Source organism: Morone saxatilis, unplaced genomic scaffold (assembly GCF_004916995.1).
Source record: "Morone saxatilis isolate NCDOM2014 unplaced genomic scaffold, NCSU_SB_2.0 Contig7, whole genome shotgun sequence".
NCBI lineage: Eukaryota > Metazoa > Chordata > Actinopteri > Moronidae > Morone > Morone saxatilis.
This window is the reverse complement of record NW_023340246.1, coordinates 6,445,630-6,469,982: the sequence shown is the minus strand read 5'-3', so window position 1 is coordinate 6,469,982 and position 24,353 is coordinate 6,445,630. Positions and strand designations below refer to the sequence as shown.

The following is a 24,353-nucleotide window of genomic DNA, read 5'->3' as shown; positions in this document are numbered from 1 at the left end:
TTGTATATGAATGTCATAGAGAAAGTAGAGCATCCCTGAAGTTGTTATTATTTAGCGTTATTGTCTATAGTTAATCAATCATCACTGTGTTTCAGGTTGCTTCGAATTTGGAAAGAGTGGAGGAGATCTTTCCTCAATGGGACTGTTTGGATGGACTGGGCGAACCAGCAGATGTCCAAAGTCCAGTGAGTATGGGATGTCTGCCATTGTGTTTTAATGTTTTCATATTTCAAGGCATTACCTTATGTTCCCTCTCCCATCCCATCATGCACCACCTCCATCCCCTTTAAAGGTGGTTTCTACAGTTTAAGGTTCTTGTAGGGCTACAGAAACACTCACAGGCCACTCACTTGTATGTCCACACTGACATTATGTTCCTCTCCAAAGGTCTTTGGTTGGCTTGGGGGAGGGAGAGCAAGTGGCAAAAGAGTCACTCCCCATTGAGACCATGCTTTTTGACAACGACCACGGATTCTTTGGAGGTTTGTTTGTATTTTTTTTAGAATTACAGAAAAGAAGAACTGCAGCCCTTCTGCAAGTACCAAATCAAGCCTTTATCATATGGGCTGTGCACAATGAACCACTAACTACATTAGCTTCTTTTAGGTGCTTACTCTTAGTGTTAATTTACCAAAAGGCAAACTAAGCTCATTGGATCGAAACCATACGTAATGAAATTGTCCTGATGCAATGGTGCTGTGGCCATTTTCCTGTCAGTTTAGATCAAACCCCTAAAGGAAGCAAGCAAATACACACACTTGCAAACAAATGAGTGAGTTTTTTTTTTTAAAACAGTGAATAGTCTGTGGGTTGATTTTGACTGCAGCACACTGGATTCTCTTGTTTTTCTTCCTCCCTGCAGCCTCGAAGACAGCGCGCAGCCCTCGTCCTCCGTACGTGTTTCTGCGGGTTGGAGAGGTGGTGATGGAGAGGAAGGGCCACATGGTTGGCGTGGTGGTGAGCTGGGACCCCGAGATGCGAGCACCTCCAGAGTGGGTCGACAGAGTGTATTCCAACTTTGAGGTAAAGCAACAACTCTTAAAAAAACCAAAACTCTAGCCGTGGGTTGAAAAGTTAAACATCAGTGGCGTCTGTGACTGTGTATGTGCATGCAGGGCACCAAAGCAGAGAATACGCCCCATTATAAAGTGCTGTTCAGCGGGCCTGGACCCTCCTCGGTGTTAGTCGGATACTTGCCCCAGACACAACTGGAGCGCATCACCGGGATGAGGGTATGTACTGAAAATCACAGCACATAAACACACACACACGACAGATTTTGGACTGACTGTTGGATGTCTCTAGCCGGACATTGCTACCTTGGAGAATTACTTCACGCATTTTGACGGGGAGCGGTTCGTCATGCAGCCCTGGCTCAGAGAGATCTTCCCCGAGGATGCCATGGATGAAGCCACCTGACTGCTGAGCTGCGACGTGTTTTCTATAGAAGTACTGACCTGGTAGTCCATTGTAAAATTGAAGATTTAAACAGATTGAGGATAATTTTCAGATCCCTCCTTGCTGGATCTCAATGCGAGGGTGTCTTTTGCAGATGTGGAGTAACACAGGGACTCACTTAAAAGTGATTTAGCTCTGTTGTGCATCTTGTATTTCTTTAAGATTTACAAGTATACAGTATTTTAATTTCATGTGCCAAAAAATAGATAGAGAAAACAGATTTTTAAAAATGTAATTTAATGCCTGCCTGATTTTTAAAGACAGATTTGAGGCTGGAGTTCAGTTAGATGCAGAAAATGCTTGAAATCTGTCATTTTCCCATGTAGTTTTTGTGTTGGCTGAGGAAGAAAAAAAACCTTGAAAAACTGCACTTTTATTCAGCCTTTACAACTAAGCAATAAAAATCCTTCAAACTGTGACAACCTGCTCTTTGGTTTCATGAGTCCGTGACAAATGTCCTCAGAGTTTTTTCCTGCTTCTGTCTCTGAGGCTGAAGGACACGGACACCCGTGAGGAGGCAGTGATTGTGGGGGTGCAGGGAAGGTGAGGAAGGGATGCGACACCCTGGCTTCTGCCTCCACCCTCCTCATCGTCATTCCTCCACTCCCTTGTCTCCTCCTCTCTGACCAGCAGCGGGGGTCCCAGAGTTTGCCCCAGGAGCTGACTGACTTCGCAGGCCTTCTGCTGGGCATTTTCAACTGCCGAGACGCACGCACGCCGCCTGGAGCACGGACAAACACACGCTAGTTACATTCATCAGAAGAATAAGTCTGTCCAGATATTACAGTGCTGTTGAGAAGGGTGTTTTATACCTCATTTGACTCAGGCATTCATCACTGTGGTAGAACTGCGGTGCTCCCACACAAACACTCTTGTCCAGCTTCTCCAGCAGGATGCTACACACTCGCTCCATCTTCTCAAAGTCTGAGAAAGTGACCACGACCTGTGAGGACGACAGTCATGTACACACACACACACACACACGTACACACGTATGCTGTGGGGTCAGGGAAGGGTTGAGATAAGATGTACCTTTATAGCATCACACACATTTGAATCCTTAGTGTTGGTCCGAATACTCCACCTCTGCATCCATGCGATACTGGTCTGCCTCTCGGTGGAGAAACCTCCTCACGGAGGCGTCTGTCTCACTGACACCATGTTGTCTAACCAGAATGAAACAAACATTACATTCATTGCCATCAGGTTGTGCTTTGAGACTTAGAGAACATGGTGAAATATAGCATACAATCCAATTCCCTTATGAACAGATACAAATGTTTAACTGATGGTTCATTGCCATGGTTACATTATTATAGTACTTGTGACAACTATTACTCCTACTACTAGTATTAAATTAAAGGCATGTTAATGCTTCAGGTGAAACCATTCATTACTGTGGTGGAGAGGAGCTCATCATCTCCTCTGGTACTGTAACGTTACTGACGTACAGTTTGTATGTGTATTTATTTAGTTTTTAATCTTATGCTCCTTCATACTGACATTCCACCACATTATGGAGGGACATCTCGACTCTACTGCATTTTACTGAGATGCTACACCTTTATCCATCAGTAACTATCCCTTTAACACTAGTCCTTTAACACTAGTCCTAGTGACTGAGTACCTTTAACATTGTTTTATTAAGTACGTTTTAGTGCTAACACTTCTGCTGCTACTCTGCTCACGCTAAAGTAGGAAGGCAGGACTTTCCAAAAAGTATCTCCACAGCAGTGAGAGTACAAGCCAACTGGATATAACTTACTTTACTACAACTTAAACAACTTTTACAGTAGCTAATAGTCCTACTTCTCATCCTTTGATATCACCGTAGGTTTCCTCCGGTACAGCACTGCCGTTAGCTAGTTTAACTTTAGCTAATAGTTTACAGTTAGTGTTTAAAACAGTTTTAAAGTTATACAGTTGAATATATCTGTGTATTTTGTTCACCTGACAGTTTGTAAAATGTATTCAAGTCGCCGTGAAACGCTGTTGGTCACCTCGTTGACTGAGTCTTTGCTGTTGCACATTCCGACCCGGACCGACACTCGGTCCGCCGGGCAGCAGACCTCCGCTGCTCCCGACACCTGGAGCTCCCTGGCCCGGTTACTGGCCCGGTTACTGGGACGGCTCACTGCTCGCACATCGACCTCCTGCTCGTTCTCATTACCGGCTAACTCCCGACCAGCAGCCGGTAAAACCGCAGCGAAGACTCGACTGTAGCTGTCCATGATGGCGGACACAAACCAACTTCCCGCTGCTATGGCAATAGGCGAAATGCTCGTCGGGATCTGTAGGCTACTTCCTGTCCAAGAACTACAAACACCGCTCACATATCGTGCCTTTCTAGATGAGAAACGGAGGTTGTAAGAGGATTGTGAGAATCAGTGTGGCGGTGAAATGAAGAGCCTTGCAGCCAGCGGCGGATTTAGGGGCCTCAGGCAAACCCAGGTACGGGTCCCCGAGTTATGGGGTGTTATTCAAAGTCCAGTCCGTGCTCCACACGGTGCTCTTCATCACAACTGTGACTTGTGCTCCCACTGGCCCCATGAATCAGGACGTAAATAGCCCAAATGATGTAAGAAGGTTAAAAACAGATGTTTGCCAAACTTTTGCACTTGGAAGATGGCCCCTTTTTATTTTTTGTAATAATATTGTGTTTCTATGATTTGTGTTACTTTAGAAACCAGTTCAGACTACACCTGACTGCTGTTACATTCACTTACCCTGCAGCCATCCTGCTGCTAGGACTTCTGTCTAAAGGCTGATCTGTATGTATGGCATATATGGTAAATATGGTACACTTGAAGGATAAACATTTGGTTTTCTGCCTTAGTATGCTGACATACCTTCACCTCAACCTCACTTTAATAATAATAACAATAATACTACATTTTATTTATAGGGCGCTTTTCTAGAAACACCGGTCCTTTAAAATATCCCTAAAACAACACAACAATTGTCTCTATGGAGAGACAGACAGCAGGTCCAGTAGACAGACAGGCTGTATGTTGTCTGAACATGGTGCATTCATGCAGACACTGGTTTTCACTTCCTGTAAATCTTACCCAGGTTTCCTAACGTAGTGAGGACAGGTGCAGCAGAGGGTGTGCAATCTGGAGTCTTGGTGCCATGAGTGTGTCACGGTCCTCCGCCCGCCTGCTCAGAGCAGGTCGACAGCTTCATTTGGTAAAAACGCAGTCAAACCCCAAACTTGTGGTTTTATGTCCTTCCCTTTCTTTCTTTATGACGCCTGCAATAAAAGAACAGTTCATATACTGTATACACCAGCACTTATTCTTTGTCTCTTCCTATAATAGCTACACATTTTGCACCATAACGACTGCCTCTGATACTGAGAGGCAATAAAACACAAAGAACAAAGTATATTTTATTTATTTATTTATTTTGATATTATATTATATACATATATATAAATTAGGACAGACACTGGTCTGAGTAAAAACATACAAACATTAACAAACACATCAGATAAGAAATATAAAAAGTATTTTTAGCGATTGGGCCCGATTGTGGCGATGTCATATTGGAAAAGGGGGGATGGTAATTAAAGGAGGGAGTGGCTGAAGACTGATGTGATGAGGAGTTACTCTGATGAAGGGGAGGTGAATGGGGTGGAGGATAATCTGTGAACAGGGAGGAGAACAGATTTAAAATACGACAAGAAAGTGTGATTGGCTGATGGAGAGAGAGAGAGAGAGAATTGTGGATGAAGGGATGAACAAAAGCAGGTCTTCCTGATTGAACTTACTCTGAGCTTCATTCTTTCTCTTTCCAGTTCTTCCCAGAGAGCAAGCCGAGCGCTGGTACAATACAGAACCGTCTCTACAGCGTGACAGTAATAGTTCTGTCTGAAGCTCCAGTCTTGGTTTCGATGCTGACGAGACGAGGCGGATTCGTCCTGCTGTCCAGCGACTGTGGGGCGACGGAGGCAAGGAAAAACTCCCTCTGATTGGAAGAAACCTTGGGAGGAACCGAGGCTCTCTGGGGGAGCCCATCCTCCTGTGGGCTGTGGGACGTCCTGCTGCTCCTGGCCACGGCGCCTCTGACGTCCATCCTTCAGTGGTCGGCGGGGTCATCGGTCGTCTGCTTCCATGGTCACCACATGCAGAGTCAAACAGAGACACACTTACCTTACTTCCTCCCGCGGCGTTTCCTCTGGACTGGATGACGGCGCTCGGGTCCCTTCCTCTGGCATCAGGTCTTCCGGACCGTCCCACCTTCTACACCTGAGAATACAGACAAAACACTCGGTAAATACACTGATGTTGTGTTTCAAACTATGTGCCCTCTTCTGGAGCTCAGCGCAGGATGTGACCAGTGTTGTCTTCTTACCTGTCTCTTGTAGAACAGGATGTAGGCCGACTCCTGCCGCTGCTCACACACAGACTCGCCGGTTGTTTCATTTACCCATGAGTCGTTAAAGGTAAGCCAGCGGTCCGTTGGCTCATCTGGACAGTCGTCCGGATGGACGCTGTCACAGATGTAGTGTCCTAACAGGAGAGAGACGGTTGTTAATGCTTTAAAGTGCAGAGGTTATGCAGGTTAACTTACTTTATTGTGATTTAATGTCAATCAAAACCATGAAAGAAAAAACGGATCTAATCCGTCCCAGTACATCATTTCAAAAGAAAGGCTTAAAGTTCCTGTTCAGTTCAAATAAGGAGACTTATTGTAAGTAGTAATGTTCAGCAGTGTCTGTCTCTAACGTGTCTGAGCTCATGATAGAGGCCTACAGAAGTGTGTCATCATCTTACCTGCTTCTCCCGTGGAGCCGAAATGGCTGATAGCGCTCACCAAACTGTAACAGCCGGCGTCCTGACAATGAACACGGAGAATGGGAGTTAGCTTCACACACACACACACACACACACACACGCGTTTACTTTCACATCAGCCTGGTGCTTCTGTTTGTTCTCAGGTGAGTTGAGTTTGTCTTTACCTGGTTGGAGGACACCACCATGTCCCTCAGCAGCCCGACGGGGTCGTGCACCTTCACCTGCTGAAATGCAGGCGTGAAGCGGAAGCGCTTCAGGTGCAAGACGAGCACTCTGTAGACGTTAGGGAGAGAGGTTAGCAATATGATCACTGCGTTATCTGTTTTCTGTCTGTCAGAGTATTGTGAATTAAAGTGGAGGCCAGTTTGGGAACCACTCAGCTCAGGTGTTCATTTAAGACCGATGTGATGTCACTCACCTTGGCAGGGTCACGAAGGCAGACCTCTGGCCCGATGTGTTGCCTCCACACTCGCACCTGAACTCCAACTCTGTCTCCTCCACGTAGTCCTGGAGCATGTCTTCCACAGATCCTCCAGGAACCAGATCCAGAGACAGGTTGGAGAACTCCTCCTGTCTCGTTGACTGGAGCCCGCACCTGCACATTAAAGGATCAGTACACATCAAAATACAGTCACAGAGGTCAGGACAGGTTGTTAGGGGGACAAAGTGGGGCACAGAATCACATTGTGGGGGGCCCAGCTGAGACATGTCTATGTATGTGTGATGATTTCCTACAGGGCTTTACCTCTTGCATGTCCTGGTGTGCTCCATCCTGAACACCAGGTGGTCGTCCACAGGGCAGGTGTACCTCCTGCCCGTGCTGGCTGCAACGACCTGCAGGTGAGGGGACAGACTCCTTATCTGGTCCAGGACTGAGGTCAGGAACTCGTGAGCATCCTGAACTCACAGAAACACACAGTGGGGTTTATACACAGAAAACAAACTAAACTAAACTACTAACTAAAAATAATCAGGAGGATTTCAATTTATGGAACTTAAAGCAGCTGACTTACCTTTTGCAGGTTTCCGAGTTCGCCAAACTCAGGAGCCTGGACCGAAAGCGCCTTCATAAATCCACGAAGGAGGCGGCCTTTCCTTTCGGAGTCTGTGGAGGTGTGGACGTCTCTGATCGCCATTAATCTTCTACACAGGGTGAAAGAATTAGATCTGTTATTACATTTTGTTCCTTAGATTTGTGGAGGAACTTGAGAGTGACAAGTGTGTGTGTGTGTGTGTGTGTGGTAGGGGGTGTTACTGGACCTGATCAGCTGGGCCTTAGGCACTGAAGTCCAGACCTGCTCCTGGCTGCTGAGGTCCCTTATAAAGTCCTCCAGGGTAAGGAGGCTCTGCAGGCAGGAGCTTAGGTAGCAGGTCTGCCCGATGTTTGGAAACCTGACACACAAACACAACCAGTCAAACAAACGTCAACATCGTCAGCTCTTCACTGACCAATCACAGACTGGAGCTCATGGATTCACATGTTGTTAGGACTTTTGCAGCTGTACTTACCCGAAGCGGTCGGTCGTGGTGGTGGTGCTCCGCTTTACAGCATCCCCACGACCAGCACCACTCCTTGTGGTTCTACAGAGAGAAAATAAAAACACAAACACGCCGTCAATGAACGTGACAAGAAGCTTAAAAAGTAGTTCAGAAAAGTCAATTAAACCAGCAGGGATAAAAATAAGGAAGGTGGACAAAATAACAGAAACACCTTATGGGTACTGGCAGCCAAGCTCTTTGTGCCTTTCACATATTATCTTTACATTGAAGTCACACAGCTGATGAAATAAATGCTGCTGAGAATGTAATATATTGATTTGGAGTGTATCATCAGTAAATGTGGAGCTAGTGTTTAGCTGACCTGCTCACTTGTTCCCGGATCAGCGCCTCTATTACAGTCTGCTCCAGGATGGTGTCGGGGTTCAGCAGCTCTGCCAACAATGAAGTGTCAGCCATTGTGTCTCCTTGCCCGCCGAAGAGTGCGACTGGCTCCTCACATTGCACCACGTCGGCCTCCTGAGGAACCGCGTTTGATTGGGTTTCCACAGGGCCCTGAGGTTCCTCCTCCTCTGGAGACGGAGCCACCCGATGTCTTCTCTGATGGAGGAAAAACCAACTCTCATGGTTCAATAAAGCAAAGACAGACTAGTAAAGTGCATTGGTTTTGTACACTGCTCTCATTTAGCCCGGACTGGTGACTGTCTGGTTAATGTTGACTTCTGGCTCTTTCTGTGGAACGTACCTTGCAGCATCTCAGCAGCCGATGCCACCAGTGGCTCTTCTGGACCTTCGAGCTCAACTCGACCGCTGCGGTGCTGTCAGAAGTGCTGAACAGAAACATGTTTAGATTCATTTACCTCATAGCCAGAAAAAAATGAAAATAATTGTACGTTCCTATGTCATTAACATTAGCAGGTTAGGAACCAGTGCGCTAAGGGTCATTTACTAAGTGTCTTACCTTTCTTTGCTCCTGTCATCCTCCTTCTTCTGTACAGTAAAAAAAACAGTATCAATAAATATGAATGTTACAGTCGAATAAAATGAAGTGAACATGAAGCTCTGACACGTTCTGTCAAACATACCTCACAATGACAGAAGAGGCATTTCCACCATGGCGCCCTCTTGGTCCTTTCAGAGGCGGCAGCAGCAGCACTGTTGGTACACAGAAACAAGATTTTATTGCATTGTGGAATCATCTTTAGCCAGAAATCAATCATTAGTTTAGCTAATGAAACTGTAAATAAATAAAAAGTGTTAGGACAACAGTAAAAGAACAGTTATACATTACTTACCTATGAGAGCCGAGGAGCTGCTCGCTCTCAGCTGCCACAACATCCTCTGCAGGTGTTTGTTGTTTCTGGTCAGAATAAAGACAAATGAGTTGAATATTGTGAGAAAAATAATGTCTTCATAGCTGATATAATAATAGTTGACAGAAAGTATCTACGAGACATCGGACTGGATGAAAGTCTAAACAACAGCAACTTTTTCAGTTCACAAGGTCACATCAACAGTACAGAAGCTACAGAAAAGTGTATAGATCATCTAAGAAACAAACCTTCTGTCCAAAAAAACGCAGTCCAAACATTTTGGTTGCTGTTTTGATCGCTCTGTAAACACAAGTTAACCTAAAATGTCCTTTAGACTACTGTTGTCTGTCTGAGGTTGATACACTGGTATTAGTAACACCTTCTGCACTCTAGAATCAGTTCTAGAATTCACTCAACTGCTGTGATGTCAGAAACTACATTCTGTCCTCATTTGCATATTGTGTTCTTTTATATGTGTATGAATATATACTGTATACAAACATATAAGTACTGTGTGTACTATGTATACGTGTATGGACTGTATACTGTGTGCCCCAACTAGCTAGCTAGCAGCATTTACATGCTTTACTAAATATTACTGATATCGCCACAAATAAACTCCTGTTTATTTATAAGTTAAACTGCATTCAACATCTTATTTTAAGAAATCATTGTGTCATAAACAGTTTTATTTTGTTAATGTTTTATTCAGAGTCATATGAGAACATGATATCAGTTTAATGTCTGCGTCCAGTTCAAGATGTGTAGCCTAGCTTCCCTCAGACCCAGCGCTAGAAGCAGGTGGAAACTGCTAGCTTAGCTCCACAACAGTAAAAAAGAAGATCTTGAAGCTGTCTCCATGTTTCTTGCTTATTCAACATGTAAAAGTAGAAAATGAGACACTATTGTGGAGCTGCTTTAGCTCTTGAGCAACAATGCCTAGACTAGCTTTTCATGTAGCTAGGCTAACAGTTTCCCTCTGCTTGCAGTCTTTGTGCGGAACAAAAGACGAGAGAAGAAAACACAACTTTAAAAACCCTGAAAACTGAACATTAAATATGTCTAAATAAGCAACAATCTCAGTTAAAGGTATTTATTCAGAGTTTAATACTCAAAAAGCTCATTTGATTTAATTTGTCCAGTCTGTGGTCGACGTGAGCTCCAAGGTATTTATATCTCTCCAACACCTCTTGTGGTCCTCTTACCACTGAAACCATCACACCATCCTTCCTCGGTCTTGGGTGGACTTTAACAAAAGGCATTTAAGTTAAGATTTAAAGAAAAGATAAACGCTTTGAGTGTAAATATTGGGAGTTTTTCTTGGTATTAAAAACAGATCAACCATAACCAGGGGCTGTCAGTGCCTAAATCTAACCATGAAAAAGCTTAATAATGCTTTATATTTGGTACAAAATGTGCTATTGTGCTGTACCTGACCACTGTTGTGTAACTTCACACGTGACACACAAGTTGTAGCATTTGTAGTTAGTTGGCTGATCCTGATTATTGTTGCTTTGACAAAACAGATCATAACAAACAACCTTGGTTCAAATGTATGTCATCAGATTCCTCCAGATGTGGACACATACATTGTGGACTTAGGGTTAAGGTTGATTTAAAGGACTCATTGAGGATGGCAGAACATGTTAAAGCTGACACACCTAGCTGCGACACTTTGAAGAGAGCTGGAGTCCAGTTGGATGTTTTTGTGACAACCGACAGGAGTATGTACAGGAAGACAGACTGTCTGTGATGCTGCTGCTGCAGATGAGGACACATCTGGAAACAGATAAAGACATACAAGAGGGAGAATGACTACCAACAATATCTCACTGATGTTTATTTAGCAAAAGTATTGTGGGATTTTAATATAATTTATAATGAAAAATAATAATGTTAAATCGAAGGTTGATTATATGAGAACTGAATTGGTGATAGACATTATCTGACTGACAGATCAACAGAAAAATAATTGTCAACTGTTTTGATAATTGATTAATTGACACAGAGAATTGATGTTCTCAGTCTAATAGTCTTTGGACTTGAAAGATGTCACTTCTGAGATATTTAGTGTGAATAACTGCATTTACAATAATAATTATATAATAATAATATTTGAATTTAAAATTGAATTTGCTTCTGTTGTTGTATATACTGTCTATATTGTGATGTTTTAACTCTATCTAACATTGTTTTCTTGCACTAGCTGAACTAGATGTATTGACTTGCCTCCTCCATTAGAAAATATAATAAACTGACGGATAGATAAACAGAAAAAGAATCGACCATATTGATAATGAATGATTAATCTTTTCTGTCATTGTTCAAGATCAAGTGCTTGTGGATGCATTATTCTGTTTTGTTTAAAATATGATAAATATGTTACATTTGAAGGATAAACATGACGTTATACCTGGTTCTCTTCTTCATTCAGCAGCTTAAAGGAGCTGCAGAACATAACTAATATAACATCAATCCTAAATTATATGAGTTTCTCAATGGATCACAAAATGATATTATCAACTGCATTTACCAACATGCTTGCACACATTTAAATGCTAAATATTGAATTTAAGATCTTATGGAATAAAAATCTTTATATGAAAAATGTATAATTTCTTGTTCATTAGCTGTCACCTTGTTGAGGACTACTTTACTCTTCCGGGTTACATTAAAACAATTCAGTACCACACTCATATACATATAAATACATTATTATTTTATTATATTATTATCGTGTCAATACTGTTTAATTTCCCACACCCATCTTACAGATTGAGGCTGAAACTGTTTATTGTCACATCGTGTTCATTGTGTTAAAACAACACTGGAGCCTGGCATGTCAGTGTAACTACCTGTTAATGTTAGTTAACTCACCTGTTTCCAACCTGAACGGACTTCCTAACACATCCAAGTACAAATGGACAACAAGTTGACCGCAGCCAGCACCTTGTTTCTCTCGTAAGGGCCTTTTCCCAGTTTGTACTTCCCACGTAGGGAATATGTGTTTTTTCCGCTACTTCAAAGGTTGAATTAATAATGAATGAGTGATGTCAGGCTACATATTGTGACTTAACAATACCTAACATTAGCTATAGCTATGGCTAAAGTTTGTATTCTGTCAAATGCACAACATTTATCCCCTACACACACACACACACAGAGTTTCATATATTTTAATAGCTGTTTAACCACAAACTAACCTAAGTCTGTCTGTACAGCCACTTTAAAGCGACCTGTTAATATCTGGTCAACCCTTTGGTCATTTTTAGGTTAGCAAATTAATTAAGGCTAATTATCTAGCGTCACAAAGTCTTACAAAGCAGGTTACAAATGAGACTGACGATATCAAATAAAATGTGTGAGTTATTGGCAGTTAAAGTGATAAAGTATGGTAAAACCTTTGCAATGTTGGATGAAATTGGGTCACAGGATTTAAAGCTAGCGTTACACTTGGTGGTAATGTGACTCTGACATGGCGTCTTTCTCTTTCTAAACCACTCACCTTATTGAAAAGTATCTTGAATACCAAAAACATGCCCCGGTGATATCTTAATGAATCTGTTATTTAATGGTGAGCTAGCTGTTTACTGTCAAATGTTTATCCCTCTAATGCAGTTTATTAACTTTTAAGCTGCTAATACTCAGCTAGCTGAAAGTATTTCACCATTAGCAGTTAGCTGACTCACTGGTGAAATGAACCTGAACAAACTTTAATAAGTGGATAAATATTTGAGCAGAAACTCTCCGTTATTCTCTTGTATCAGCCTAAAGACACCTCATAACTTCAGGTGACATTGCAAAGCCTAGCATTATGTTAGCATTAGTTATAGGTAGTTTGCAGATATAAAGATATGAGTTTATAGAATATGATGCATGTACTGTAATAGGGATTATACAACACAACAATATACAAACTTGTTAAAACTAAAATGATATTTTCTCATTAATGCTGTAATTATAATCCAAATATTAAATATATAATAGTATTACACTCATCGGGTTCTTGCATTATAAGTACTTTATATACTTTATATTGCAATATTTATATACTATACATTTTGTTATAATATAAACATCTTTCATATACCTAGTAGTGTGCATATTATCTCTCCCTCCCGTTTCCTCTCTCACTCTAACATGCTTGTTTCCCCTCTTTTTACCCCTTCCTCTATAGACCACCTTCTAACCCTCCAGCCTCTAACTTAATAAAGACTGGTTTGGAGGGACAGGTGGAGGAGGTGGCGCTCGCTATACCAGACCAAGGTTAGTTATTGTATGTGTATGGTTTTTAATGCAGCACTTTGTTTGTGGTCAAAGTTGTAGTTTGAATTAATATCTGTGTGCATAACTGTGTACGGGCATGTGTATGAAGTTTAAATTCATCTTGGATGTGCCTCTAGTTCAAAGCACTTGCTGGTTTTCCCCTGTCTATGTGTCTGGAGCTTTTTGGTACCAAGCTGAGTGTGGAATAATTGAGGTTGCATTAATTAAAGGTGGGGTAAGTCATCCTAGGTAATGTGATTCTAATCCACACTTTTTGTCAAATTTGGCGAATAAATTAAATTGAAACATTAAATGACTTGCCTGCGCACATTCAGCTTGCTTCCTAGTTTGCCAAGAGGTGCTGTTGTTGTGATGTTAGCTATAGTAGCAGGAGATTTGTGAGTATCTGTGTCTGGAGCTGGTGTGCTGGCTCTGGGAGACAATCTCGTCCTCTCTGCAGCAGCAAATGTAGCTACAGTTTGCAAACCCACAACATACCTAACTTTAGTTACATTACTTGCTGTGTCATTCATACTATATCATGTTATTGAATTCCTCCAGAATTGCAACACAAAACACAGAAACACACATATTAATTTTAATTGAAAATAGCCCCATTGGTCTATTTTCACTTATTAATTGTGTCTTGTCATTTTAGACACTGTAGCAGGGTGCACAATTGCAATTCCTTACTGGTGAGACTAAGTGACAGTTTTTTGCAGTGCCACAAGCAGCAGTATAGTTGACTCACTAACGAGGGGTCACTTAACCGAGTCCCCTGTCTTCCAGGTTCAGGCCTGGATCCCATTCCAGAGAAAACTGAAGAGGATTGTTAGAAGCAAACTCTTCGACAGAGTGATTATGTTTCTGTTTTGCTCAGTGTTCTCATCATGGCCTTACAGCACCATGAGCAGGTAAGCAACAAAGTATTTCAGTGTATTTTCCATACATTTCAGGTGTGTAAGGTGAATGATGATCAGCAGCTGAAAGCTTCAGAGCTAAAGTGGGGCAGGCTAACCGTATTCTCTGCTGTCTTCCTGGTAGAGATGCTTTTCAAGGTAAACATCAATTTTATCTTTTAACCGTAGTGGTTAAGGTATTGTGAAATTATATTAATGTTAACTGAAATATGAATCAATCATTTTCTACCTTTAAGTCAATTTTGTAGCTCAGATTTTGTTTGAAAGAATCCATAATATTTTAAGTTGTATTGATGTATTGTTGCTTTAACACCAGGTCCTAGCTCTTGGTGTGCTGTTTGGGAAGGAGAGCTACTGCCGGTCTGCTTGGAACGTCATGGATGGTTCACTAGTGATTCTGTCTTTGGTCCACATCTTTGTGTCTCTAGCCAGCACAGGCATCAACATGCTGGGAATCCTCAAAATTTTACGCCTGCTCCCTACACTTCACCCACTGAGGTACATTTTTTTCTTCTTTTCCGTTTGTGTGTTTGGTGCATATGTTCATGTGCCGTTTGTAAGTATTCCACAATTTTTCGGTCAATTTTGGTCAATATTTTGTGTCTGTAGGTAGATGTTTATGTTGTTTGTTCCAGGCTGATCAAGCGAGCCTCAGTCTCAGTTAAACCCATCGCAATTTCGGATTTGCTGCACCTTCTTCTTCTTCTTTGGCATCCTTGGGGTGCAGGTAACATAAAACACTATAGTTGTTCAAAGGGAAGTTCTATCACTGTGTGGGTGAGGATGTACAAAGCATCACTAACAAGCCTGACTGTCTGTCGGCCAACTACCTCTGGGGAAGATGTACAACTTTGACAACCTGCCTGAGGTACAGACAGAAGAGAAGGAGGGGGATGTAAGGTTGGAAGAGAAAGCTTAGCATTGAAGCCAGCACAATCTGGAAAACACAAAGTGAACTGGAAAGCAGAAGCTACATTTCCCAGATTTTCTTGGTAGAGAATAATCTTTTAGTTAATTCCACACCCATCCACATACAAAGTATTTTTTCTCCTACAGATCATGGACAGCTAATCAGCATAATTACATGATCTATCACCATGTACATTGTGATGCAAAACTTCCACACATTATTACAGTTACTTATTACTTTATTATTACAGTAAGGGGTCTAAAAACGTAGTGTAAAATGCAATAATCTCAATTTAAGGCCTGAAAATGTCTTAAATATGATTTGACAGGTCTTAAAAATGCATCACATTGCATTGTTACATGTTGCACCTTTCAGTCTCACTTTTAAATGTGTTTTTTGAAAAGAAACAAACCAATACCAATTGTCCTACATATCCTTTGTACTTTTTTGCCTCTGTGGATTTGAAGTAGGTCTTAAACTGCATTCATAATGGTCTTAAAAAGCTTTATATTTAACCTGTTGAAAAGTTAATGACTTCATTAATGATCATCATTCACGTAATGAGCCGGCTTTCCATCTGTTCTCCTCTCTCTTCAGCAGTGTGCTGATATAATAGCTCTGCCAGGAAATGAAAGTGAAATTCAGGTTTCTTGCTTTTCTTCATAATGTGTACTTCTGTCTGGTATTTTAGTACTTTATATTGAGTTTTAACTCAACAGTGCGACTAACAGTGCGGTTGACAAAGGGTTACATTCAGTTCACCAGGAAACACAAGATGGCAAAGAATTCTTATGCTGCAAAAATTTAGGTACACCGTTTGTAATCACTCATAAAATGTTCAGGCGCTCTTGCGTGCCTCACACTGGTGGAGCCCTGGGTGTAAGGAAAATTGTGGTGTGGTGTGTTGGTGGAAACTTTGAAACCAAATTTTTTGGGGATCGTACATAATATAGCGTCCAGGAAATCTCTGTATTGACTGAATAGGCATTCTGTTTTCCCTTTCAGGCCTGCTGATTGGCCTTGTTCTGGTCACTCGGTACCTCTAAGGACGCTCACACATCATTGGTTGAGGGTGATGGGCGTCTCTATGGAGTAGACAAGGTATTTTATGGCCAGTATTTACTGGTTTTACCCTGGTTCTTGATGTTTATGCTTATTGTTTTAAACTCAGTCTGAAGTGAATGCCAGATTATGTTTAATGGTGGGAGGGTTGCAGCAAGCATCATGTCAATATTGCAGAAGGAGAGATATTAAATGGTTTCTTAAAGACAGGCAGTGCTAATGCAAAAAGAGAAAACACAAAGAATCTTAATGGTCTCTTCTCAAGCCTGTGAGCAACCACAAAGAATGGCATGCTTTCTTTTTTATCCCCTTCATGATCATAGCTTCATTCGGTGTGTGTGGGTGTGTGGGCTGTGTGTGTGTGTGTTTCAGAGCCTGAGCAGACGCCATATTACACACAAGACACCCCCATGCGTCGGTCTATCCATACCAGCAACTTCCTGGACCTTTTCAGGACGGTCATAATTTTCCTCAGTGTCTGGATGATTTTGAACATTATAATCAACCTCAATGCACACGCACACAAACATACACAGACACACACATACACACAGATAGACATAAACCTGTGTGTGTGTGTTCAGTGGGTAGAGAAGCTTACAGAGTATTTCTACTACATGTTCACTGCCATCCTCATCATCAGTCCTGTTGAAGCTTGTGGCGGTCGGCATGCTGAGCTTCATAAAAGTCAGGTAGAGTGAGTGTGATGTCCATTTTCTTATTCGCTTTTGCATGTCAGATATTGTAAGTGCCTGAATGTCACATGACGTTTGCGTGTTTAGTTGGAATCTGATCGACATCACCATCATCTTGGTGTCCGTCATTAGCATCGTTTTCAACAAGATGAAAATGTCAGATGTAATTCCCATTAACCCCAGCATCCTGAGAGTCTGCAGAGTGGCACGGCTAGCACACACACACACACACACTCAAAGGTGTCTTTGGGTGACAAAAGTGTAGGTAAATGTGTGTGAACATATACACACTCATTTGTGACAACTCCTGTGTGTTTCTTCAGTGCTGAAGGCTAAAAACATCAGAGTTCTGCTGAAGACCATTATCAAGACACTGTCACAGGTATACACACACACTGTGGCCTTTATTTTGTTCCTTTGTCTGATTCATTATAAATCTACAGTGAGCTTGAATGAGTTTGTTTTGCATAGGGAAATTTATGCTGGAGTGAATGAATATTTGAATGTTTGCAGTTGCAGATTTTGACCCTGAAGTATCTGTTTGTGTCCCGTTTGCACATTAGAAACCCTACATCAGCACAGCAGTCAGTTTTATCATTAAATCTGCATTCTTACAACCAAACACATCAGGTCTTTTAAATATTTGATAGTTCTCTACAACCCAACAGATGGAAGAAGCAGTGTTTGTATCAGCAGCTGCAGCAGAATTAACACAGCAAATGGGACAATAATGCAAAACAGTTGACAGGTGCTTAAAAAATTTTCGTAATTAGTAATTAGTAATTCTCATATAAAGGATTGTAGTTCCTTTAGTTGAGGTACATAAAAGCCCCGGTCCCTGTTTAAAAATATACAGAATCTACATTGTAGTGTTGTGCAGGAGGATGTAACATGCATTTTGATTCCAGGTTGGAAACATTTGTCTACTTGCTGGTGAACCTGGTGGTAGCAGCAATAATGCAAGCAATGGAAGACTGCAACGAGGTACAGTTACTGCATTTAGATTTTGCACAGAACAGCACACAAACTTGAGGCTATTCTTTGATAATAACTGCCGTAAAGCTTTATTTTAGGGATTTGTGACATCCTAATAGTTTCTTTATTATTTTCTGTGAATTAATAAATTGTCTGTTTCCTGAAATATTGATGCAATTTGGTTATAGGGGAAATAGAGACATTGTCTATTTTATTGTCTATTTTTGCTTAAATTATACATAAAATTGTAACCTGTAAAGTATTTTAGTAAGTGCACAGCAGGTAACCAAACAGGAAAAAAAAACAAATGAATAATATGAGTACTTGGGTTTGATTTGAGCCTCTCTTTGAAGAAATGTCCTCAACACCTGTATATAAACTCCAAACAAGTCAGTAAATTAAAATAACAGTATCAGAACTTGGTATCTATCTTTTTCTATATTTAGTACCAAATTAAACAAATCACTACAGAAAGGATCCCCACTGCAAAAACATTGAGGACCACATTCACTGACATTAAAGTGAAAATTTCATGGTAAAAATTAAACAGTGACACAGGAACAATATCCTTGTTATGTTGTCCCCAGTGTGTTCGGTGGATTATCCAGACCAACAGGGATGTTATATTCTTAAAATAATAGTTTGAGATTAAAATGCCAATATGATGGGAGAATATCTTAATATTTCAGAACAAACCTAGTAACTCCTGTCTCCCCCTGAAGGAGGAAGAAGCACTGAACACTGAGCCAGCCCTGCTGTCTGCAGGGGAGAGCGAGAGACCTGGCTCCAGCATCCACTTCCTCTACAGTCTTCTTTTGTTAAAAAATATTATTAGTTTATTTAGATGAAGTTTGTCAGATTACAACACTTGGCATTCGAAAGTACTCACATATTTCTCCTTGTTATAGGATTATTTTATTGTTGTTTACTTTTATGCTGGTTCAATGTCTGTGCATGTTTGTGTGACAAACATGGAACTCAAATAATGAAACTGACTGCACCATGCATTTTCTAGTCTGAATGAATTTAATTCCAGAACAGCAGCTACCCTGGACTACAATATTGTTGGTTCGGGTCATATAAAAAAAAAAATTCAACAGCTAGATTTCCATGGGAATGGATGTCATCACCTCCCATCCCTCCTCAAACCAACCTCTAAACAGCTTAACTATTGCAACACAACAACATAACATTCATTGTGTTTTTAAAGTTTTATTTAAATACAATACAGGTTTTGATGTGCATTTACGGTTACATGTTTTTAATTGTGGGAGAACTGGAGAACCCGGAGGAAAACCCATAAAGACATGGGGAAAACACAACTCCACCTGGAATGAAGAGGATGTCTGTCATATGTGGGACATGACAATGTTAGGAAAGAGGAGAAGTGTGGTGCAGGCTAGAGAAACTCAGAAGTCTCTATTCTTAAGGCTGGTAGACTGCAACAGCAAATATCTTACAACATTTGCCATTTTGTACTGAATAAGAAAAAACATACTACTAAAAAAACCATCCACTGGAGGGACTGGAGGGTCAGAGGTCAGGGTCTATCTTTTGTGTTTTTCCACTGTCCGTATTAAAGCGAAGACCAATCAGCCATCGTTGTGCTCATTCCCCCTTCTGAAACAGTTTTTACAAAAGTAACGTTTTTAGTACTTTTAACTGCAAACTGACAGCAAATATATAGCATAAGAGCAAAACATATAGTAATGAGTGAATAGAAAAGGGTAGTGTATTAAAAATGGAACAACATTCACTCCCTGCCACAATCAAATATAACCATATGTCTCACCCGTTATCCCTTTCGGTGGTGCAGTGAAGGACTGTTGAGATTGACGTGGGCCAGGGAAATGTGCACACTTTCTCTCCAGAGCTCCCAGCAGGAGTCTGATCTTGGATTCCACCAGGCCAACCCTGACGACGTGAATAAAACACAATTTTCAGAAAGAGGGAAACACTACAGTAGGTGGAAATAAAATATTAAAACTGTTTTCTCACAGAGAACCACAGCCATCATAACAAATGTTCTCATCCGACACTACAGGATTGTCTACAATGTTTACTTGGAGTTCCAGTTTTATTTAAACTTGGCCTCTCATTCTCTTTGCTCTGTGTACTCACCATTCAAGATGCTGCTGCGTGGTAGCTGAAGATGCTTTCAGCAGAATGTAATGCCTTGAAACATAAGAGACAAAACAATATCACAGCATTGTTCCTTTATTTACAGGCTGGAATCGTACTTCATTAACTATATTTCTGTTGTATTTCTGTTGGCAACTGTTATAATCTCCAGACATTAGCACAGAACATGTCTCCAGATATGTTCCAGGACTTTGTTTAGCAGAAATACTCTTGTAAGCAAAGTATGTTGTTCATTACACACAGGATGCACAGTTCTATCCTTGCGCAGGACATCCCAAATTACTCTCGATAGTCAGACCAGCTCCTTGCATGATAGCTTGCTTGAGTGGCATGAGATGCAAATTGTAAAGCGCTTTGGATGAAAGCACTATATAAATGCAACCATACCTCTCTATCATCAGTTGACATAAGGTTATTTCTTACATTAGAGCACTATATGATTATAAACATCTGTGAGCCATTTCCACACATTCTTATCAGTCTTAACAGTCAAAGCAAAAACCAGTAGGGTATACAATGTATTGCAAGTATTATTTGGGTTAGTCAGTACCTCAGTTCGGTCAGCAGATGGCAACAAAGTATATCATAATGGCATTGTTTAAAAAAAGGCAGCACATAGGAAGCGATTGGATAAGTAAAGGCCTTTACAGGCAGTACATGGTCTTCAATCCTAAAATGTAGATACTTAAGAAGTTACTTTTTTATTATTTAGGTTTTCTGTTTTTCAGAATAATTCTATCTATTTATTTAATTACTTTTGGTAGTTGGAAGAGGAGAATAATTATATAAATTGCATTTGCTTACAATCTCATATTGTAATCATCTGTTACTTACAAATGCATAAATGTTATATTTGATTAATATAATTTATTCATTTTAGTTTAAATGTTTTAAAGCTGTGTTTAATCACCAGACTTTTTAAGGCCCTTAAGCAATGAGCATATACAAAATTAACGTACTGTATCAAAATAATTTAAATGTAGACTTTACTTAGTACAGTATTATAAAGAGAGGGCATTGTGCCTAGTGTATCTCATTAATCTGTTAGTTTGGAAGCCATGTAAACTGCTGTTCCTTCATGAACTGCAGACCTATTATGTGCCCTCTTCTTTCATTTTTCAAGGACATTTGGGAGCAGCAGAGCATTTGATCCAATTCTGTTCGTTGGTTCCTTTAAACAACAACGTTTTTTTGGTTTCCCTGGAGTATTAAACTGTGAAATGGGCTTTATAATCACAACCTAAAAATACAAGGCTGTATTTGTTGTTATTGTCTCCGGTTTCGCCGGTCCCCCGGTATGCTCTGTGAAACTCTAGATCTGATGTGCAGCTCAAGCCAAGAAAGATGCAGCACCCTACTGTACAATAGGCTATTTTCATAGGAGAGAGAATGAGGAAGAGAGGGCAACCTTTACTGGTAAAGCTCCATGGAAGTCCTGAGCATTTTCCTGGAGTGTCCTGCAGACCTTCTCCCGGCTATCTGTTGCTGTAATCACTTCAAAAATATATTTTCTGACTCTGCAGTCTGCATTTCTCTTCTTCCTTTGACCACAAGGATGGCTCTCTCACAATGATTTAGATACTTAGAGCAACATAGTTGGGCACTGTGATGTTGTGGTGAATAAAAGTGGCGGTAAATTATTTGTTCAGTTGGTGATCATCATAAGGTTACCAACCACTTACATAAACAAGAATCCATTTTACTCCTAAAAGCATTAATTCTTCTTTCCCCCCAATGTTTATATAACTACCATAGTACTTACTGTGATGCCTGCCATGAAATTATGTTGTTAAGATTTATGTAAACCAAAAAAAAAGGTTGGTTGCGTAAATAAAAAGCTGGGTAAACTGAACTGAGGAGGTTTTGCCCTCCGCTGTGTCCCTGGATGTTGGGTGAAGAAGGTCTGGGGGTCCTTCGATGGAGACTGTGGCCACTTAGGGAAAAAGATTTGACTGTAATGGTCTCTGAATCTGTTGATGTCTCTCTCGCTCTCTCTCGCTCTTTCAGATGAAGTAATAAAGTTAGCTGTGTTGGAGGCCCTCCATGTCTCTCCATAGACCACAATCAAGGCCCGTGCAGTTTTATTGCAGTTTTATTTTCATATTGTCCAAGAAATCTCCAGACTCCCTCCTGTGCCCGTTGCCATAAATCGTATATTTTGACTGTATTTCTTCCACTCTGCGTTTTTTATTTATGGGTGAAGGCGATAAAACATGCAGCGTGCACTTTGTGTGTCCACAGCTGTCATCTGTCTAGGACTTTATTGTGAAAGGAAAAAAAAAAGTAAAGTTTCATTTTTTTATTTCCCTACACAAATCTCCCTCCCTGTTAAAAACAGATGCTGATAGAATGAGAAAACACAATAAATGGAGATTTTCATTGTTTACGTCTCCAGACTCTTCCGATGAACAATTTTATTGGTTATAAAACCAACAGTATTCAGCTCTGTTTAACAATAGGTTCAGGTGGTGATCATTGTTTCATCAGCAGGAGGTGCTCTGAACCCGTGGGCCAATAATCAACTCATAACTCAAGCTCCAAATTCTTGGTGATTAGATGAATAAGATGAACAATTTCTGCGTTTCACTCTTTGCCATTATGTCATGTCAATGTTTTACTTATTTGGCTTTCATAGTTTTGACGAAAAGTTAAACTTTTAACAACTGGGTAATTAATGCATGGGCGTAAACACAGTCGTAACGTTTCTACAGGGAGATGGGTTGTATATGAGAGAAGGACATGCTTCACAAAAGATCATGGTGCCTCAGCCGTTTGTTTGTTCTCGTACATGCAGGAGGGGATTGCGAATGAGATAAACCTTTCCAGGTGCTGTGGAACGTGGTTCTTAACTCCTGTTTCAGCTGCAGACAAGGCCATAGCCAGGATTTTAGAAATTCGCAACCTTCTCAACACAATCAATTGTCTCACAATTAGACAAAACCAAAAAGAAGTTCTTAAATTGTCATATTTTTTTGTACTCAGTTAAATTATACTTGCATTTTATTTCTCAGCATGAAGGTCTAAATGGTGTTTCATAGCGTTTTATTATTGTTTTTAATTGTAGAACTTTAGGAAAAGAACTTTGAGGACATGACCTCAGTGTCCTCAGTGGTAGCTATGACCCTCGCTGCTGTGGAGCCACTCAGAGGTCACAAGTTAAAGACAGCAGTTGTACTGGGTAGCTGCCATGTGTGAATGTACTGGACTTACTGGAGTTTGTTCATCAAGTTGGTTGTTCCTGGAAAAGTGCCATCATGCTTACTGCTCAGGCAACCTTTGAAAACATTAAAGTCGTGTTGTTGAGTATTCTTTAAAATTCTTGAACAGATATTCTCTCAATCGTTCTGTCGGACCTAAAAAAGTGTTTATTCTGTAAAGAGAATTACATCATATCCCAGGGGGAGGGTGTCATTTTGAAACAATTACTAAAAAAGAGTAAGATACTTAGATAGTATGTCTACCTCAAATCACTACATGGTGACACCCAGGGCCAAAGTAAGGGCCAGCAAAGTAACGGCACATAAAAAGCAAATATTACATATTGCTGAATAGGATATTTTTAAAATAGTGGAATCGGAAACATAAATATGAATGTCTTTCTCATTAGCTATGGAGTGATGCCCGCAGGTCCTGAGAGACAAGCAAGGAGGCGAGTTCGCTGCTGAGTTCTCTACATGTCAGTATATTATCAGAGGTATTTTCTCATGCTGTCGCTCAGCTCCACAGCGTCCATCTCTGTAAACAGCTCGTATTCAAATAAACAGTCCTGTCCACAGCCCTTCTCATTCCCAGACCTTTATATAGACCTTTGTATCAGCAGATATTTTGACATGTCATGGCAGGGAAAGCACAGGTGTAATTAATTACATTAGTTGTGATATATAATATAATGATAATGCATTCTGTTTATGGGAGCTATTTCTGTAGTTGTGGCTCACTGGCAGATTAATGAAACGGAACCGCCATCGTCTGTGCTTTTCCCGCTATGACAAGTCAACATGTTTGCAGTAAAAAAAGATCTACGCTTTGGCGACTGTTAGTGTAAATCTAACACTTAAGAACTTAACATGGATTTTCCTGAGATTAATTTAAACATTGTTCCTGTGTTCGCAGATAAGAATAACTTGTTTGTAACTATGGCAACTTGCAACATTATCAAGGCAGCGTTATTGAAATAATTAAAATTCTCTTAGCGTTCAGGAAGAATACCGCACCTTTCCTGTTCATTTCCATTTGTGGTCTCTTTTATGGTTCACTGATGAGAGGTTTCCATGTTAGGCCTATGTATGCTTAGCCACCCACCCACACACACACAC

The 24,353-nt window shown here is 40.7% G+C and overlaps 3 protein-coding genes across 3 annotated transcripts; 1 reads left to right on the top strand and 2 right to left on the bottom strand.

The window, feature by feature from the left end:
- The first annotated feature begins 65 nt into the window (after positions 1 to 65).
- si:dkey-261l7.2 lies at positions 66 to 1,875 on the top strand. The gene is made up of 5 exons (XM_035678130.1): positions 66 to 185; positions 388 to 482; positions 863 to 1,023; positions 1,116 to 1,232; positions 1,306 to 1,875. The coding sequence occupies exons 1-5, from the start codon at positions 151 to 153 to the stop codon at positions 1,417 to 1,419; spliced, it is 522 nt and encodes a 173-aa protein (XP_035534023.1). The 5' UTR covers positions 66 to 150; the 3' UTR covers positions 1,420 to 1,875.
- Positions 1,816 to 3,970, bottom strand: irak1bp1 (interleukin-1 receptor-associated kinase 1 binding protein 1). The gene is made up of 4 exons (XM_035678129.1): positions 3,409 to 3,970; positions 2,543 to 2,624; positions 2,271 to 2,401; positions 1,816 to 2,179 (listed from the first exon to the last, which is right to left on the bottom strand). Exons 1-4 carry the CDS (start codon positions 3,687 to 3,689, stop codon positions 1,918 to 1,920), a joined length of 756 nt encoding a protein of 251 aa, XP_035534022.1. The 5' UTR covers positions 3,690 to 3,970; the 3' UTR covers positions 1,816 to 1,917.
- Positions 3,971 to 5,256: 1,286 nt separating this feature from the next.
- On the bottom strand, positions 5,257 to 9,670 carry LOC118340950 (ubiquitin carboxyl-terminal hydrolase 37-like; the record flags this gene model as incomplete). Its single annotated transcript, XM_035679116.1, is given in 13 exon segments — positions 5,257 to 5,708; positions 5,815 to 5,972; positions 6,237 to 6,297; positions 6,422 to 6,530; positions 6,676 to 6,852; positions 7,003 to 7,154; positions 7,271 to 7,400; positions 7,518 to 7,649; positions 7,767 to 7,838; positions 8,119 to 8,354; positions 8,500 to 8,584; positions 8,716 to 8,744; positions 8,840 to 9,670. Coding segments are annotated over 13 exon segments (1,482 nt in total). The 5' UTR covers positions 8,975 to 9,670.
- Between the last annotated feature and the right edge of the window lie 14,683 nt (positions 9,671 to 24,353).

Excerpts from the sequence above, each read along its gene's own strand:
- si:dkey-261l7.2 (XM_035678130.1), top strand. The coding sequence starts at position 151 with ATGGACTGGGCGAACCAGCAGATGTCCAAAGTCCA. Across the intron at positions 186-387 it reads CAGCAGATGTCCAAAGTCCA|GTCTTTGGTTGGCTTGGGGG; the intron begins GTGAGTATGGGA and ends TCCTCTCCAAAG. Across the intron at positions 483-862 it reads CGACCACGGATTCTTTGGAG|CCTCGAAGACAGCGCGCAGC; the intron begins GTTTGTTTGTAT and ends TCCTCCCTGCAG.
- irak1bp1 (XM_035678129.1), bottom strand. The coding sequence starts at position 3,689 with ATGGACAGCTACAGTCGAGTCTTCGCTGCGGTTTTACCGGCTGCTGGT. Across the intron at positions 2,625-3,408 it reads TACATTTTACAAACTGTCAG|ACAACATGGTGTCAGTGAGA; the intron begins GTGAACAAAATA and ends CATTCTGGTTAG. Across the intron at positions 2,180-2,270 it reads GAATGCCTGAGTCAAATGAG|GCGGCGTGCGTGCGTCTCGG; the intron begins GTATAAAACACC and ends TCCGTGCTCCAG.